Genomic DNA, 20,132 nt, shown 5'->3' with positions numbered 1-20,132 from the left:
TTCTTTAACAGGCTGTTTAAAGACCGTATGGAGCCATTGGTAGTTAGAGTGGGAAGTAGGACCCTGCAGGACTCCCTGGGACAGCACCAACGGCAGCGCATCTGTTACAGCAGCTCCAGCAACATCACCATTCTTTATGTCTACTCTGTCCGGGTTCAGGGACCAGAGTATTGATGTTCACATAGTAACATGTTTGTTTATTGAGGGCCATCATTGTTGTGTGGCAGCCACACCAGGGTGGGGGTGCTGCCCCACACATGCTGCTGTGTCACAGCATGTACCATCCCCTGTGAGAGAGGCAGAGATGTGCGTTGACATGGGGCACAGATGTCATCAGTTGTGGCTCCCAGCAGTCTATTGCTGTTCTAATTTAAGGGCTGGCAAAGGTGCCTATTGCATTCAAGGAGCCCGCCTCTGAAAGAGGGCCAGTGACAACATAAGGGTAAGGGTGAATGAAGCAATGGCATGACTCAAGTGTGGTAGGCTGAAGGGCCACCTCCCTGACTTTACATCACATTTTGACTAAAACATTCAATTGAAAGAAGCAGGGTATATTGATATCTCTATTTCCCTTTTCTGTTATCTCCTGATCGCTCTTGAGTGTGTGTGTGTGTGTTTTTATATATTTCTGTGCCTGCATGTGTGTGTCAGTTTCTTTTTTTTGTTGTGTGTGTGCACGAGTGTGATGTTTGTGTGTGTCTCAACAGCAATTGAATATTCGCTTCAGGCAAGAAGTTAGCTTGTGACCAGGATATTTAGCAATCACTGTGAATTAAACGATAATTTATTGAAAAAGAAGCATTCTAATTGATTAGAAGAGAGGAATTGAAAATGTCTGATCATTAACAAAGCCTTTATTATGTTGTGAAATTGCTGGCAGGGGATCGTCCTCAATGCTTTTCACCTCTCCGCGCCTTTCCCTTTCACTCTTGAGTGTGGAAGTGTCGGGTGCAAGGCAACCCATGCAGGTTCACCTTCTTGATCTGTGGTGGTTGGTCATACCATGGATCGGAAGGTGTGCAAAGCTCGTGGGATGGACATGCATGAGGACAAAAATAAAGTTGAGGACTGCATGACTCTAACTTGTCCTCCCACACCAGCTTTCCCCAAATGCTGGCAGCATTTTACCCCATACGTGTTTAAAAATCATGGAAGAGCACACCACGTACTCTTGACAGAAGCTTCATCCATCTGGTTTTAAAGTTGGCCTGTCAACTGTTTGTTACAATAAAGATAATGCTGACTGTTGATGAAGAAGGAAGAGGAATAGCGGATAGTGATGTCATCAGTGACATCACTAATCTCATGACTCATTTGTATTTGGAAGAGGTATGAGTGACATACTAATTTCCATATTTCACCTGCTGTCATGTACTTCCACATGCACTGCTCTCAGTTTGCCCATCATCGCGATTCATCATCACTGGCTTTCCTCACAGCAAAGGTGGTTTGATGAAATCAATCAGCATGGATCGGAAACATCACCTCCTCTCTGATCATCAAAACAGGGGCACCCCCAAGGCTGTAGGCTTAGTCCCCTACTCTATTCTTTGTCCCCTCCCCCATGACTGCACAGCCAATTTCAGCTCCAACTCAATCTACAAATTCACTGACCACACCATCGTCGTCGGCTGAATAAGTGGAAATGATGAATCAGAATACAGGATTCTTGGAGCCAGCACATTGCGGCAACTATGAAGTAAGCACACAAACACCTCTACTTTCTGAGGAAATTTGGTACGTGATTGAATGCTGAATCAGACTTCTACAGGTGCACTATGGAAAGTGTACTGACTCCATCACAGCCTGGTTTGAGAATTCGACATCCCAGGAATGCAGAAGGTGGCAAACCTACCCAGGTCCGTTGCAGGCTCTGTCCATTGCACATCTATGTGAGGCACTGCCTCAAGAAGGCAGCCAACATCATAAAGGACCTTTCACCCTGATCACAAACTTTTCACACAACTACCTTTGGGCAGAAGGTACAGGAACCTGAAGACCAGCACCTCGAGGTTCAAGAACTGTTTCTTCTGAGGGTGGTACAGTTGGTGTAGCAGTTAGCGCAACGTTGTCACAACTCTAGCGATCAGGACCAGGGTTTGAATCCTGCACTGCCTGTAAGGAGTGTGTAGATTCTCCCCTTGTCTGCGTGGGCTTCTTCCAGCGGCTCCAGTTTCCTCCCATCGTTCGAAATGTACCAGGGGTGCAGGTTAATTGGGTGTAAATCGAGCGGCATGGACTCATGGACCAAAATGGCCTAATTTTGTGCTCTATGGCTAAATTTAAATTTAAAATTTCCAACAGCTATTAGACTCCTGAGCCTCCCCTCGTCACACTAATCATAAGCTGCAAAGCTGCGGTAGACTTGACCCATCTTAGGAAGACAGCGTGAGTGTTCACACAGAGCCGAGAAAAGCCTTTCACTGCAAGCTGTCTTCTCGAAGCAAAAGAGGTGGGACGTGTATTGCAGCAGTATCAGTGTCAACTGTGATGTAAAACATAAGCTCCCAGAAATGTCATTGTTGGGCATTCAAATTGGCAGTGAAACAACATATGCGTTTGATAGCCTTGTACTTCTGTGGATTCTTAGAACTCAATCAAAGCTTCCGAGCAGGTTAATCGCAATGATTAAGCAACTTCGTTGGTACTGATGAAGTTGCTACAATTTGAATTTCCTGCACTTGCGTCACATGCTGAAGACACCATCACGGTGTCATCAGCCTTCCCGTTTCGACCTGGAAACACGGGTCGACCGTCTTAGGTAGGTCTCGCAGCGCCGAGTTCCACCGCTGAAAGTACCCCCCCCCTTGGAAGATCGAAGATGGGTAAGTCATGACCACTCAATCCACCTTCGATTTTTCTTTTACTCAGAGCTCGAAAGGCGGCTAAAAGCCGCCTTTACAGCTCTGTGTAAAAGGGGCATAGACTTCTCTGACCACAAAACGACTCTTCATTCTTGCAAATCATTTTTATTTTGCACTAGAATTAATGTGAATATTTCTGTCTTATTTTTATTATCTCTTTTAATTCAATAAGTTTACTAATTATAGTTGTTCTTTATAGAAACCTGATCAGCTGCAGTGTAAGAATTTTGGCATGTGTACAATGTGCATGACATCAAAATCTGGGGGGGAAAATTAAAAGGAAACCCTGCAGATGCTGGGAAGGTGGAACAGGAACAGTAAATACAGGAGGGAGCTGCGAGGAGAAGGGAACTGAGACCCGGTGTGACAGAAGGCCAGAGTGGAGAAAGTGGCAAAATTGTAAAACTCATGATTAACTTTCATCCGAGGGCAAAGTAGCTTTGTTTTTTTAACTCCCCAGGCACACCTTGTGTGTGACTTTTCTTTTCGCTGACACAGTACATTTATCTCTTGTCTTATACACAAGACTCGTACAGACTTGCTTGGAAATAAACCACAGGCGAATACACACTCCTGAAAACTTGGTGAACAATAACTCAATGAGCCTTTCCTAAAGCCCTGAGGTGGTAGTTTCTTGCTCTTTATTTATCCCAACGTACCCTGGCCCTTGGGTCATCCAGGTAGGGGCTGTGCAGGCACAGAAAACAGAAGGAGCTCCAGCTTTCCCCCTCGCCAGGCCAGCTCTAGTCAGGGCACACAGCTACATCTGCTTGTAATTCCTAAACACTAGTTTGTCTATTGCCTTAGTTCAGTTTGAAGGCAGCTTGAAGTTGGCAGGATGCCACAGTACCTCCCAGATGAACTCTGTGCACAAAGTGACGAAGCCAGATTTATTTTGGATAAAGGTGGAGAGTTGGTCCTCGCTGACGTGAGTCATTTCACTGCCAAAATGGAAGTCAGTGTCACTAGGAAGTGAAGCAGCAATGAAATATTCTCAGGGTTTGTTTTTATGTTCGTGGCTTAGTTGCTGGCCTGGGTTTGGCCTCTTGTGTCATGCGCCATGAGACCAGCAGCTGATGTGCATTTGTTTGGCTTCCTGTTTTCAGCTCCAGATCACACCCCTGCCTTTGATGCTGCATTTGATGGTGCGGATTTGAAAGGGCAACTTTAAAGTGGGAATGACAGGAAGGTGAAAGAATGAGGGGCAGAGGGGAGTGGGATCCAACATGAGAATGAGCATCTATAAGCAAGGTTTTTCTGTGGATCTGTCAAAGCAGTCCTTGAGCACTTGTTCCCAATAAGTGGCTTAACTCGCCGCATTTGCCATGAGCCACATACGGGTGTAATTGGACAGCATGGGCTCGTGTACCAGAAGGGCCTGTTACAGTGTGGTATCTCGAAAATTCAAACCAATTAAAATATTGGAGTGCACTTCCTAACAACCTAGTCCTGAATTTCCTTCCGTTTCAAATAAGCCCCTCCAAACATCAGCACATCTGTACTGAGTGTCAGTCATGTGGCCCCCTCCTGTACAGCTGCTGTGGCAGATCAACTCGCATTTGGCTAAGCACACACCCCAACCTGTTCCACACCGACAGATGCAGAAGGCAGAAAGCCATGGCTCCTGTCTGTTGCCCACTCAGAGGCATTGATCATTTTGCACTGAGGCAGCCTGTCCTCGCATTTCACCTGAAAAGTCTCCTCAGACTCCTCCTTGTACTGTTATGCAGAGCGCTGACAGGAATATTTTATCATCCTGGGCCAGGAACATCATTTTTAATTCATTCTTAGAGCAAAGAACATCACTGCACAGCATAGGCCCTTCAGTCCACAATGTTGAGCTGACCTATGTAATCCTACTCCACAACAATCTAATTTTTCCCCACCTCCCACCTACTACATCATCCTCTTTTTTTTTACATCCGTGTGCCTATCCAAAAAGTTTTTTGAATGTCCCAATTGTACCAGCCTCTAACCCTGGCAATGCATTCCAGGCACCAACCACTCTCTGAGTAAAAAAAAACATACCACTGACCTCTCCCTGAAACTTTACCCCACTCACCTTCAACAGATGTCCTCTGGTTATTTGCTATTTTCTCCCCAGGAAAAAGTCTTGGCTGTGCACACAATTTAAGCCCCTCATAATCTCATGTACTGAACTTCTGTTTAGTCGCTCCAAAGAGAAAAACCCTAGGTCTGTCATCTTTGCTTCATGTGACATGTTCTTCAATCCAGGCAAACATTGCAACGTTCTGGTAAATTTCCTCTGCTCTCTCCCTGAAGCTTTTGCACCCTTCCTGTAAAGAGGTGACCAGATCTATTTTGGAGTAATTTAGTCATCTCATTTATAACAGATCCAAGGTTACTGGATACTGTTTTGTCAACCTCATAGCCTGCAGGAGGAAGTTATTTCCCAGCCTGGCAATCCTGATTTTGATGCTTCTGTACCCCTTACCTGATTGTAGTAGGTCAACAACTACAGTGTGCAGGGTGGAAAGTGGCCTCACTAATTCTTTGAGCCCTAATTAAGCAACGTTTCTGATTAATGTCAATCGAGGAAAGGGAGACCCCAAGTAATCTTCTCAGCTATTTTGATGATCCTCTATATTGACTTCTGATGTTTTGCAGCTGTCATACCACACAGCCAGAGAGGACACTCTCAACTGTGCTCCCATCAAATGTTGTCAAGAGGGGGGCCAGTAGCCTTGCCCTCCTTAGGAAGTGTAGGTACTGCTGAACCTTCCTGACTTATAAGGAGGTGTTGTGGGTCCAGGATAGGTCATCTGTTATATGCACACCAAGGATCCACGATAGAACCATTGATGTCTAGTGAAAAATGGTCGACCACCTGAAGTCCACAATCATCTCCTTTGTCTCCTCCCCATTTGATGAGCCTCCAAGGTTGAGGTTGGCATTGCTGCACCTGGGTGAGGAGCACTCGAACAGTATTTGGTCTGTAGGTACATTTGTTTTACGCAACTTTCACAATGACTCTAGAGAGGGCTGTGAGCTTTGAGATGAGAACAATTCAAATTGGCATGGCCTTCTGTTCATTTGGTAGTAATTTGTTGGAACAGAACAGAGCAACTGTGCCCAGATTAATAATTATGTGAGTTTCTGTATTAAAGGATCTGCTTGCAGTGCTTTAACATGTCAAGAAACCAAGGCCTTCGTCATGGGAAGTCACCTGAATTGGCATTGTGCAAACTGGTTCAATCTCTGAGTCGAGAATCTGTGGGGAGATGCCAATGCACAGGCCAACAAGAGGCTTTAACTCGGCCATCGTGGGCATTAGTCTTCACACCATCTACAAAAGGTGGTGTCTCAAGAAAGTAGCCTCTATCCTCAAGGCCCCCACCACCCAGGCCATGTCCTCTTCTCACTGCTACCATCAGGAAGGAGAGTGCAGGACCCCGAAGTACAAAAGCAGCTTCTTCCACTCCGTTTTCAGATTTCTGAACCACAGACTCTACCTCACCCTTTCTCTTCTCTTGCATTTATTTATTTATGTTTACAAATGTAATTTATTGGAAATTTTGGTCCTGTAATGCTGTAAGTTTTGTGATATCTGTTCATGACAATAAATTCTGATTCTGATGTTGGTAAAGTGGTTGAATGTATTCAGACTGTGTGGAGGAGCAGAGATCTTGGGGTCCAGGTCCACCATATAAGGTTACCACGCAAACTGATACGTTATATGGTGTGCTGGCCTTCATTAATCAAGGGCTGTGAGGTAATGTTGCAGCTCAATAAAACTGGTTAGACCACACTTAAAGTATTGCTTTCAGTTCTGGTCGCTTTATTACAGGAAGGATGCCGATGTTTTGGAGAGGGTGTAGAGGAGATTGATCAGGTCATTGCCTGGATTGAAAAACATGTCATGTGAAGCAAGGCTAACAGAGCGCGGGTTTTATCTTTGGAGTGACGAAGGATGTGAGGTGACTTAACAGAGGTAGACAGCCAGTACCTTATTCTTGGGGTGACAATAGCAAATAGACAATAGACAATAGGAGCTGGAGTAGGCCATTTGGCCCGTTGGGCCAGCACCGCCATTTTAGATCATGGCTGATCATTACCATCAGTACCCCTTTCCAGCCTTATCCCCATAACCCTTAACTCCGTAACCCACAAGAGTCTTATCGAACTCTCTTTTGAACATAGTCAGCGAATCCGCCTCTACCACCCTCTGTGGCAGAGCATTCCACAGATTCACACTTCTCTGGGTAAAAAAATGCTTTCTCATCTCCGTCCTAAAGGGCCTACCCTGTATTCTTAAACTATGCCCTCTAGTCCTCATCTCCCCCATCATTGGGAACAAGTAATCAGACTTCACCTTGTCTATCCCCCTGATGATTTTATATACCTCAATCATGTCCCCCCCTCATCCTTCTAAACTCCAATGGATACAAGTCCAGTTTTTCTAGCCTTGCTGCATATGACAACCCTGCCATCCCTGGAACTAACCTTGTAAATCTGCGCTGCACACCCTCTATAGCTAGTATGTCCTTCCTCAAGTTTGGAGACCAGAACTGGACGCAATACTCCAGGGGGGTCTCACCAGGGCCCTGTATAACTGCAGAAGGGCTTCTCTGTTCCTATACTCCAATCCCCTCTTTATGAAAGCCAACATTCCATTTGCCTTCTTTACAGCTTTCTGAACCTGCATGCTAGCCTTCAGTGACTGGTGAACAAGTACACCCAGATCCATTTGCACTTCCCCACTCCCTAGCTTGTCTCCATTTAAATAATACTCAGCTTTCCTATTACTTCCCCCGAAATGAATAACCTCACATTTGTTCACATTGAAATTCATCTTCCATTTAGCCGCCCACTCCTCCAGCCTGTCCAAGTCCCTCTGCATTTTCCTTACATCCTCCTCACACCCCACACCGCCACCCAGTTTAGTGTCATCTGCAAATTTGCTCATGTTATTCACAATCCCCTCATCCAAATCATCAACATAAACTACAAACAACTGAGGACCCAACACCGATCCCTGAGGCACTCCACTCGTCACATCCTGCCATTCTGAAAAAGACCCATTCACTCCAACCCTTTGTTTCCTATCTCTGTTAGGTCTGCTTTGTTCATGAATGAGTGAGTCAAACACCAGACTGAGTCGAAATCAAGGTTCTTTGTTCTTTATTGCCGGATTGTAACACTTGCAACTAACAGTGTTAGTTGGAGAAGGCGCATTCTGCCGTTATCAGAAAATGGTGTTTTTTATATACCTTAGGATACGTACTTAGTAAATTATCATACCATGACATTGTCCAATGAATAAACTGTTGCTGTCCCTCTCTGCTAGCCTCCTGCACATCAATTTGTCATCCCCACTCTTATCTTGAGAGTACAAGGTCACAACTGCATCTTGTTACGGCCCAGCACTGGGAGACTCCCTCTACATTCCCAGCTCATGATGTTTTTACCTAACATCTCTTAACCAATTTCCTATCCATGTCAACACCTTACCTCCAATACCATGCTCCCTGATCTTGCCCACTAGACTCCCGTGCCTTATCAAAGGCCTTCTGGAAGTCCAAATACACCACATCCACTGGCTCTCCCGAGTCCACCCTCTTTGTCACATCCTCAAAAAATTCCAGAAGATTAGTCAAGCATGACTTACCCTTAAGGAATCCATGCTGACTAGCCCTTATACTATTATTACTGACTAAGTGTTCTGCTATTTCTCCTTTTATGATGGACTCCAATATCTTCCCCACCACTGATGTCAGGCTAACCGGTCTATAATTTCCCGTTTTCTCCCTCCCTCCTTTCTTAAAAAGCGGCACCACATCAGCCACTCTCCAATCCTCAGGGACCTCCCCGGAATCTATGGAACTTTGGAAAATGTCGACCAGTGCCTCCACAATTTCCATAGCCACCTCTTTAAGCACCCTAGGATTTATCAGCCCTCAGTCCCAACAATTTACTCATAACCTCCTGCTTCTGGATCCGGATATCCATTAGATCCCCTACCTCCCCAGTAAAGTTCCCCAAGTCTCTTGGTACCGCATGACCACTACCCCCTAACTGACTATAACCTATATCCTCCTTGGTGAAGACAGTTGCAAAGTATTTGTTAAATTCCTCTGCCATCTCCTTGTTTCCGGTAATAATTTCACCCTTGCCCATTTTCAAAGGGCCAATTTTAGACCGAACCAATTTCTTCCTCTTCACATACTTAAAAAAGCTTTTGCTATCCTCCGCAATATTATCTGCTAATTTCCTCTCGTACTTCATTTTCCCGTCTCTTATGGCTTTCTTAGTTACCCTCTGATGTTCTTTGAAGGTTTCACAATCCTCTAATTTCCCACTCCGCTTCGCTATCTTATAATTACTCCCTTTGGACTTGATAATGCACTTGATTTCCTTAGTTAGCCAGGGCTGCCAATTGCATCTCCTAGAGCCTTTCCTCCACTTTGGAATAAATTTGTCCTGAATCCTGTGAAAAATGTCCATAAAAACCTGCCATTTTTCCCCAGTTGTCCTCCCAGCTAGTGTATCTTCCCATTTTATTTTGGATAGCTCCTCCCTCATAGCTGCAAAATTCCCTTTATTTAACTGAAGTACAGATGCTTCCGACTTCCTTTCCATTTCCCTTTCTAATACCCCAGAGGACATCTGTTTTAAGGTGAGGGGAGCAGCCTTTTGGGGAGATGCCAGTGGAACTTCTTTTTACACAGAGTGTGTGGGTGCCTGGAATGCATTTCCAGGGTTAGTGATGGAGGCTGGTTGCATAGGGACATTCAAAAGACTCTTAGATAGCCATATGATTACAAGAAAATAGAGAATTGTAGATTTGAGATAGGGAAGGAAACATTGTGGGCTGAAGGGCCTGTACTGTGCTGTGATGTTCTAAGAAGGCAATCTTATTACTGATAGAATGGAGGAGAATCGATGAGGCAGTGTCAGGTTGGCAGCACAGAACCTCGTCAGCCCAGTATGGATTCGAATCCAGGTCACTTGCGCTGTCATAGGATTGCAGTAACTGCTACATGAACCATGTGGCCCAATTCAACCATGATGCAAACATGCTAAAATGCAGTAAAACTCATGATTATAGAAGTGATTGGTGTTCAGCGCACTGATTGTAGTCAAGGTCGTGACCGTTGACTGCAGATCTGCAGAGCCGATACATTCATGGGTTTGAAAAATTCTTTGTGTCTTCATATCCCTCGCTTTTATTTGCAGAGGTGACGTTCCTACAGTCTCAAACATTGTTTCTTCCCCTACGTTGAAATTATTGAGACTCTTCCAGCAGCTCTGAGATACCACCCTTAAAGCATGGTCACTGAGCCCATGCTGACTTCTTTTTGCCCATCTACACTGATCCCATTTATGATATGGCATGAGAGCTTATAGTCAAGTGCAGAGTGCAATATCCAGATGCACTGAAATTTTGGCAGCCAAAGAGGTACACGAAATCCACCAACGACAATAGTATAAATTAGCACAGTGCGGCCATGAGACAAAAACATGGATAAATATTAACTTTTGCAATTGGTGAAAAAATAAAATAAAGCGATATTCCAACAGTGCAGACTGGTCCTTGGTGGCCCTGAAGTAGTGCGATGGTTAGGGGAGTATGAGAAGATTGCATTAGGTCCATGTGCTTCTGTGCCTTGTCCAAACATCTCTTAAACACGTATGCAAGAACCATAGTCTGTACAAGTTAAAATGGTCCCCTCAGATCCCCTTTTAAACTCATTCCTCTTTGCTGTATACCTGTGCCAGCTTGGTTTTGATACCTTTACTGTGGGAGGAGGGGGGGGGAAATATGGGACTATTTACCTTAGCCATATCTCTTACAATTTTATATCCCTCGATCAGGCACCTTTGCACTAGGGAGAACAAGCCCAGACTGTCTAATTTCTCTCAATAACTAAGTATCCTTGTAAATCTTCTCTGCACTCCCTCCATCAAACTGCATCCTTCCTCTGGTGTGCCAACCAGGACTGTACACAATACTACCAAGCACTGTCCAACCAATGCTTTGCAAATGCAATACAGAAACCTGATGGAGAAACTCAGCAGGACATGGCACCATCCATAGGAAGTAAAAGGTAACCAACATTTTGGTAAAAACACAGAATGCTGCAGAAACTCAGCTGGTCAACCAGTGGTCCTTTATGTAGCAAAGGTAAAAATACATTATGGCCATTTGTTTCTCCAGCATTTTGTGTTTTTACTTCCACCACAGTGTCTACAGATTTTCGTGATTTACTTACAACCAACATTTTGGGCCTGAGCCCTTTGTTGGGAAGGTGGAAAAACAGGTAGAGACCTGAATAAAATGGAGTGGGGGAGGGGGGAGGGTGGTGGAGGAGGAGAAGAGGGAGGAAGGGGGAGAAGCATAGATTTAGATACAGATGGGAGGTTAGAAGAGAAAAAATTTGAGGTAGGGGTCGAGGGTATTTGTTTGATAGCAGAAGGAAGAGAGGTAAGAAAAGAGAGACAAGAGAGAGGGGATTAATGGAAATTGGAGGTCAATATTGGAGACTTGAGATGGAATAGAAGGTGTTTTTCCCCCAGTTTGCGTATTGCCTCGGTTTGGGAGTACAAGAGGCTATGGATAGACATGTCACTGTAGGAATAGTGCGTGGAATAGAAATGGGTGGCCACTGGGAGGTCCTTGCTGATGCAACAGACAGAGCTGAGGTGCTCAACCAAGCGATCTCCGAGCGTGTATGTGCATCAGGAGGACCAGACACGGTAAATGACCCCTACAGAATTTTATCACAATGCTTTGCAATGTGGCCATATTATGTCCCAACTTTTATATTCTACGTCCTGACCATTAAAGGCAAGCGTGCAATATGCCTTTATCAGCACCTTGTCTATCTGTGGAACTAAGCAAAGAGCTCAGCGGACAGCAATTCAACGATGCCCTATATTTGCAGCAACTGTGGCAGAGCCTGCCATTCCAGGATCGGCCTCCACAGTCGATGCTGCTAAACAAAGAAGTGACTACCAGAGGCACTAGACCCATGGTTGATCACGACTGACGGAGGCCAAGAGAACTACCTGTGTCACTGCTTTCAGGGAACAATGGACTTGAACCCCAAAGTCCCTTTGTTCAACATTCCTCTGCACCCTGCCACTTTCTGTCTTACCCTGATCTGACTCGTCAAAATACATTATCTTGCGGATGTCAGAATTAAATTCATCTGCCAAGCTCCTCCCGATTTCCCATCTGATTTATATCCTGCTGTAGCAGTTCTTCAACTCATTCAACGAATATCTGTGGGCTGCGGGACTGGAGAGGGGAATGTAGCAGCTCATCTCGTCTCTCAGGATCTGTACGCACCCACATGTGCCCATGCGATCAATTATTGCATCACACCTGCCCATCGCATAGTCTCGATGCAGAGGAAGGGTTAAGGCATGGCCTGATTTACCCCACCCCTCTGCCCACTCAAGTCTGACCACACACTGCTCTACTTTGGGATGATCTGATGAATTCTGGAAGCAGGAACTCTGACCACGTTAATGATGATCTGGATGAAGCCAGGAAGTGGGATTAACCCAGAGTCCATTCCTGGCAGTATAGTTAACGTAGCTATTAGTGTATGCTATTATAATACCAGCAACCCAGGGTTGAATCTGGCACTGTCTGTAAGCAGTTTGTGCATTCTCTCCATGTCTGCATGGGCTTCCTCAGAGTGCTCTTGTATCCTCTCATTCCAAAGACCTACAGGGTTAGTAGGTTCATCAGGTGTATTTGGGAGGCACGGACTCATTCGCCAGAAAGGCCTGTTAACGTGCTATATGTCTAAATAAAATTTTAAAAAATTAATGAGCCATATGTCTGGTTTTGCTGCTGAGGACAACTTCACTGAAGTAGTGTGTAATGATCCAACAGTGGTGTTTCTGTCAGCACTAGGAATCTTACATCAAGACGATCAACTGTCTTGATTCTTGTAATCAGCCAAGCATTCTGACTCTTTTTCTAACTCGGTCCTTGTTACACCATTTCTCTAGTAGAACACAATGCTGGAGAAACTCAGCAGGTCAAATAGTGTACTTTATAAAGCAAAGATAAAGATGCATAACCAACATTTTGGGCTTGTGTCCTTCATCAAGGTATGGTTCTCTGCTACTTCCTCTCCCCACCACCCACTCTGTCTGAACCTTGACTTATTTCTCTGAGTTGAGCTGAGCAAAGACCAGGTGGCTTGCTTATCACTTGGGGCTGGATTTTTTACCGACTCCCAGGTTCCCAGGCTGCAGGAGCTGGACTACCATGAGTAGCAATGCTTGATAGCCATGCTGTCAACTAGACCTAGAATGTAGGGGCAGAGATGCACAGGAGGCCTCAGATAGTGGAAGAGAACTGCAGAGGAGAGATGGACGAGAGACTGCAGATGCTGGAATCTGAAACCACAAGCAATCTGCTGGAGGAACCCAGCATCAGTGAGAGGAAAAGAATGGTCGATGCTTCATGATATAGTGAGGAGAAGGTGTTGTATGATCCAGGCAGATAGCAGAAGGCCCAGAAGAGATGGGCAGTTCAAAGACAACAATGGGAGAGTTTGTCAGTATGGGTGCATAAGTCAAAGGGCCTGTTCCTGCTCTGTACAACTTTAGATCTGCTTTAACTCAGCAGTGCAATGTAAAGCAATTTTGCAAAGCAGAACCAGGGAGTATATCTATCAGTTGAAGGTGTAACAGAGCACAAGCCATCTGCAAGAGCTGTAAATGATGTTTTTCCTGGGAAATGCTAGCATTGAATTGTGAGCAGTCATTTGTCAGACTGATTTGTGAATCAAATAATAATGAAGAGACAAATTTGATTGAATTAGCTGTTGAGATTTGACTGAATTGTATACACGGCCAGTACATCCTTATTAATTAGCCTTTCTGAGTGAAACAATGGCTCCTCGGTCAGGAGAGGAGCCCATCAATCACTCATTCATCCATTGCCGAAAGGCACAGGTCGACCAGATGTACTGTGAAAAGCATTCTGACTGTTTGCATCACTGTCTGGTATGGAGGTGCCAATTCACAGAGGGTTGTGAACTCAGCCAGCGTCAAAATGGGCATCAGTCTTCACTCCATTAAGGACAATTACAAGAGGGGGTGTCTCAAGAAAGCAGCCTCTATCCCCAAGGACATGCCCTCTTCTCACTGCTACCATCAGGAAGGAGGTATGGGAGCCTGAAGATGCACACCATCAGATTTCTGAATGGACAGTGAACCACAGACACTACTGCACTTTTTTTCCCCTTTCTTTTGCACTACTTTATCTAATTTTAAATGTACTTTATCGCAACTTTTGCACCTGTAACGCTGCCACAAAACCATGTATTTTGTTACACGTTCATAAATTAGCCTGATTCTGAATTCCTCCCTCTTGTTGGTTTTCTAACACTTCCTTCTCCTTTGCACTTGCAGCCAGCATGAAGAAGAACAGGAGCAGCTGGATGCCAGACAAGGTCACAACCCAGCAAGCGAACGGGCAGCTGAATGCTCAGAAGGACATCCCTGTGTTTTCTGAGGGAGAGTTGTTGCTGGAGGTGAGAATCCAAGTATCCTTTATTCTGGTGCGGGGATACCAGCTAAAATAGTCGGTCTCGGCACTCACCGGCTAGGTGGCGTTAACATCGACTTCTCCAGTTTCTATTAACCCCCTCCCCGTCCTTCTCTTTCCCTACCTGTCTCCTTTCCTCCAAATCCCCATCCCCTGCCTTTCCCTCTCCTATCAGAGCACTATGCTCTCCCCATCACCTCAGCATTTTCCCTTGAAGATAGAGGCTGCTTTTTTGAGACACCACCTTTTGTAGATGTTGTGAAGACTAATGCCCACGATGGCCGAGTTAAAGCCTCTTGTTGGCCTGTGCATTGGCATCTCCTCACAGATTCTCGACTCAGAGATTGAACCAGTTTGCACAATGCCAATTCAGGTGATTTCCCATGACCAAGACCTTGGTTTCTTGACTGCAAGCAGACTCTTTGACACAGTTGGCCTATTCTGTTTCAACAAATTACTACCAAATGAGTAGAAGGCTTTGCCAACTTGAATTGTTCTCATCTCAAAACTCACAGCCCTCTCTAGAGTCATTGTGAAAGTTGTGTAAAAAATGTACCTACGGACCAAATACTGTTTTTTTTTCTCTTCTTCCCTCCCATCTATATCTCCCTATGACCTCTTAACCTGTTAGTCTGGGTTTCTTCCCCTGCCCCCCCCACCCACATTTTTATTCAGGCACCTGCCTGTTTTTGCTTCGACCTGACGCATTGCCCAGGCCCGAAACATCGGTTACCTTTTACTTCCCATGGATGCTGCGTGACCATTTGAGTTTCCCCAGCACATTGGGGTCTTGCACTCGACCCCTGCATCTGCGACCTTTCTTATTTAATTCCATACCAGCTGAAAATTGCTTTTCTATGAAGATGGGAGCATGAAGGTGCCGGGGCTGAGCTGGAACACTGCGAGCGGGCAGAGTGAGAATGCTGGGCGATAACATAGACCATGCGGTGTTGAGGCAGGCTCTGTGTGATGCAAATGACTGGGACAACAGGAATGGGCAATTTCAAGAATCAAATGGTTTTAATGTCACGTGCACTGAAACACTGTTACAAAGCTTTGTTTTGTGTGTAATCCAGGCAGGTCAAGTAACCTGTACAGCAGGAAGTGCAATGACAACAAATAAACACTATTTCCAACATAGTGGAAGGCCCTTCCAGCCCATGCCGTGGGGAGAATGTTGAAACTCTTTGTGGACAGCGTCAGATTTGGCCCTGGGTCACCGTCATTGTGCTAATCACGTACATAAACATATAAATAGGAGTAGGGAGTCATGTTATAATGAGTCAAATAATAAAGGGTATAGAGAAAATGCAGTTGTAAGAGACAAGGCTAAGGCTTCATCTTTTGGCAGTGTGAGATCTATTTGAAAATCTGATAGCGATGTAGAGATTAGCGCAACGCTATTAGAGTGCCAGCGACCAAGGCTTGAATCCGCCACTGTCTGTAGATCCTTATTCTTTTTCCCCATGACCTGTAAGGATTTTCTCTGGATGGTCCGGGTTCCTCCCACCCTCCAAAAAACATATTGGGTTGCTGCATTAATTGGGTGCTGTTGGGTGGCACAGGTTTCATGGGCCGGAAGGGCCTTTCTACCTAACCTTAACCCCAATGCGTGTTAGATCATTAAAATGAGATAAAACACTGAATGGAAGGAACTGTACTTGAATCTGGAAGCTCATCTTCTCAAGCCTGACCAGGATGGACTGCAAATAGGGACAGAAATCAAAGAGTTGTGTCAGACTTCAGGAGCTCCGGTATAGGCTGAGAGGAGGGTTCGGACTCTGGTGTCAGGAGCTCCAGTGACCAAAATTCCTGATGCCTAACTCTGAACCCTCCATTCAGCCTACCTGAACTCTGAGGCACAATTTGCAATTCAGTATTTAAATAAAACAAACATTTTACTCACAGCTCTCGCCTCTCGGGGTCTCTCTCGACGATTTACTGTTTGATTGTAAATCATGAATTCTTTTTGCGCCTTGTGTTCATGGCAATTCATGCATGTTCAGCATACAATCCATGCCAGTTAATAGCCCAATCACCAGGGAGCATATGCAAGGGGATGGCAGGGCAGATCAGTGGCGCCTGTTTTTGAACAGTGAGACCACGACATCTGCAGGAGGACCATGGGTTCAGGGGAGTTGCCAGGCTGAAAAGGCAGGGTGGGGGGAAGCAGTCGCCCCTGCTTGTGTGGGTTGCAAATAATATTCTCAGGTGCATCTATTTCAATGCAAGGTGTGTTATAGGAAAAGCAGATGAGCTCAGAGGATGAATTGACAATTGGAATTACAATATTTGGGCCATGGATGAAACCATCAAAGGAAGGGCAGGACTGGCAGCTCAATGTTCTGCGGTTCCATAGTTTCAGGCACAATAGAGAATGAGGGAAGAAAGGAGGAGGAGAGGCATCGTATGTGAGGGAAAATATCACAGCTGTGCTCAGAAAGGACAGACCAAAGGGTTCATCCACTGAGGCTATATTGGTGGAGCTGAGGAATGTGAAAGGTATGATCACATTCATGGGATTGTATTATTGACTACTCAATAGTAAGTGAGAATTGGATGAGCAAATCTGCAGAGAAATAGCAGATAGCTGCAGAAAACAACATTGAAATAGTCAGTAATTTTAACTTTCCACGTATTAACTGGGCCTCCCATACAGTAAAGGGGCTGGATGACTTGGAGTTTGTCAAATGTGTTCAGAAAAGTTTTCTAATACAGTAAAACTACGTTAGAACGTGGTAGTTGGGGTCCAAGATTTCATACCATGTACCAGCCGAGTCGTGGAACAGATGCATATATGTCAGGGTGCCCACAGATAATCAAACCCAAATATTACCAGTTTTCGAAGGATCCGCTATCTTTAACTAACAATTTCAATGAAAGAAAGCAAGCGCATTCTTTTAATATTGGGATTCTGAATTTTAATCAACTTATTTTACAGAAAAATTGAGTTTTTCCCCAATATTTTCCTTCAAAATGTCCACTTAAAAGGAGCCATCATTACAGACCAAAGCAATATATAAAGTGGTCGCTGATTGCCCCAGGGATCATCTAAAGTAATAACTTTTGTGTCCCTCCACCAGCGTATTAGTGCCCCACACCTTCTGCATCAGGTAGTTGGGGACATACGGCTGCATGTCCTTCTCGGCCCGATTGAAGTGCCCCTTGCTGTGCTTGTATATCTGCAGGTTAGATGGACCCTCTCCAGTCCTGCCGCCACATCCGAGTGCATGAGTGTGTCCCACATGGTGCAGAGGGGTGAGCGGGTATTGCTGTCTCAGCTCTCTATCACCACTCGTCCTGCTCCGTCTGGAGCACCCAGCCGCTCGGCATGAAGCTCCACGTGTCGCTGGCAAACAGCCACTGCTGCATCTTGCCATGGCAGAACTACAGGGCAGCGATCCAGCACCAACATTTTCATCAAGTTTGCAGATGATACAATGGTAGTTGGGCCTTACCCAGTAACAAGGATGAGTCGCAATACAGAGAATAGGTGGAAAATCTTGATCACACATGTCAAACTCTGGCCCGTGGGCCAAATTTGGCCCGCGATATAATTATATTTGGCCCGCAAGATCATTTCAAAAATGTATTAGAGGTGGCCCGCCCTGCAGCGAGAGCCGATGCTGTTTTTTGGTAATGTCACCCCCACCATCCTCCCCCTTCATTGCACATCCTTCCCCATTGTAACACGAGAAATTGTAACACGAGAAGTCTGTCGATGTCATCAGCCGACAAGCCAGTTGGAAGGCTCCCCGCACAACCAGTCACTTCTCCCACCTGTCGAGCGGTGCGGCAGATGGGCGAGCGCCTGTGATTTCCTGTCGGCGCGACGGGCATGGCAGGCTGCGCACGGCCCCCAGGCAACGCGAGCCCCGCGCGACTGGCACCGGACGGCCCTTCCACAGCGCGAGCGCACTTCTCCCGGTCGCCACAGCCTTCAGCGCTTGCACCCGCGCAGACCCCAGGGACGGCTGGTTCGGCCCTGCACGTGAAGAGAGAGATGGTGGCTGTCCGCAAAGGCTGATCGGCAGCATGCTGGGCCTGAGTGGGTGGGTAAGCAGGGGTGGGCAGAGGGTGTAGGTGAGGAGTAATGGGCAGGGGAAGTTATGGTGGTGCGAGGGGCAGTTAGAGGGAGGGATGAGTAGAAGGAGGGGTGGATAGGGAAGAGGTAAAAGGGGAGGGGCAGGGTGAGTAGGGGAGGGGTGATTAGAGGGTGAGAGACGGGTAGAAGAAGGAACAGGTTGAGGGAAGAGGCAGTAGAGGGGCGTGTATAGGATGGGGTGGGTAGAGGCAGAGCGAGTGGAGTGAGGGGTGAGTAGAGGTTGGGTAAAGGACTGGTCAGGTAGAGGGATGGTGGGTTGAGGGTGAATAGAGGCCTAGAGCCTGAGGAGTGAGCAGGAAATGCTGAGTCCTGATGCAGGCCAAATTGGACACAGCCTGTGAATGCTGACTACATCTCCACAGGGACCAAATATGTTTCCCTCAGGTCAAGCAAAGGGTGAACTTGAGCTACCTACTCCTGACCTGTAACATTATCCTCCTAAAGTTTAACATTACATATGTTGAAAGAAGAGAAAACATGCAGATGTTGTTGAAAATTTTCAATAAATATTTAGTTCGGCCCTCGACTTAGTCCAAGTTTTTAATTTTGGCCCTCCGTGAATTTGAGTTTGACACCCCTCATCTAGATGATGGGGTGGTGAATTGGATTAGTAAATATGCAGACGATACTAAGATAGGTGGAATAATGGATAATGAAGAAGGTTTTCAAGGATTGCAGAGGGATTTGGGCTGCTTAGAAAAGTGGGCTGAAAAATGGCAGATGGAATTTAATGCTGATAAATGTGAGGTGCTTCATTTTGGTAAGAAGAATCAGAACAGGACATACGTGGTAAATGGGAGAGCATTGATGAATACAGAAAAGCAGAAGGATTTAGGAGTATTGGTACATCGTTTCCTGAAGGTAGAAACTCATGTGAATAGGGTGGTGAAGAAGGCTTTTAGTATGCTGGCCTTTATCAATCATTGCATGGAATATAGGAGTTGGGAAGTGATGTTGAGATTGTATAAGGCGTTGATGCGGCCTAATTTAGAGTTCTGTGTGCAGTTCTGGTCGTCTAATTATAGGAAGGATATAAGCAGAGTGGAGAGAGTGCAGAGAAGATTTACCAAAATGTTACCTGGGTTTAAGCATCTAGAGTACAGGGAGAGATTGGGCAGATTAGGTCTTTATTCTTTGGAGCGTAGAAGGTTGAGAGGGGATTTGATAGAGGTATTTAAGATTATGAAAGGGACAGACAGAGTGGATGTGGATAGACTATTTCCGTTAAGAGTAGGAGGGATTGAAACAAGAGGACATAAGTTAAGAGTTAAGGGGCAGAGGTTTAGAGGTAACATGAGGGGGAACTTCTTTACTCAGAGAGTGGTAGCGGTGTGGAATGAGCTTCCGGGAGAAATAGTGGCGGCGGAGTCAATTTTATTATTTAAGAAAAAGCTGGACAGGTATATGGATGAGAAGAAGGTGGAGGGTTATGGTCATTGTGCAGGTAGGTGGGACTAGAGAGGAGTGTTTGGTTCGGTGTGGACTAGAAGGGCCTAATGGCCTGTTTCCGTGCTGTAATTGTTGTGTTATGTTATATGTTATGTTAAGAGTAAAAAACTGAGTCTCAACGTGGACAAGATGAAGGAGATGATCACGGACTTCAGGAGGAACAGGAACAACCACCCTC

General features: G+C 45.6%; 1 protein-coding gene across 2 annotated transcripts in view; it reads left to right on the top strand.

Annotated features, from left to right (window-relative positions):
- Positions 1–20,132, top strand: part of LOC138761702 (aryl hydrocarbon receptor-like) — a 144,965-nt gene that overhangs the window by 92,042 nt on the left and 32,791 nt on the right. For both annotated transcript variants that reach the window (XM_069934285.1, XM_069934284.1), the window contains exon 3: positions 14,265–14,386. In XM_069934285.1, coding sequence (XP_069790386.1) covers positions 14,265–14,386 — 122 coding nt within the window. The remainder of the gene's footprint in view (positions 1–14,264; positions 14,387–20,132) is intronic.

The sequence above is a fragment of the Narcine bancroftii genome, chromosome 4, assembly GCF_036971445.1.
Source record: "Narcine bancroftii isolate sNarBan1 chromosome 4, sNarBan1.hap1, whole genome shotgun sequence".
Lineage (NCBI taxonomy): Eukaryota > Metazoa > Chordata > Chondrichthyes > Torpediniformes > Narcinidae > Narcine > Narcine bancroftii.
This window is presented reverse-complemented; position numbering and strand designations above follow the sequence as displayed.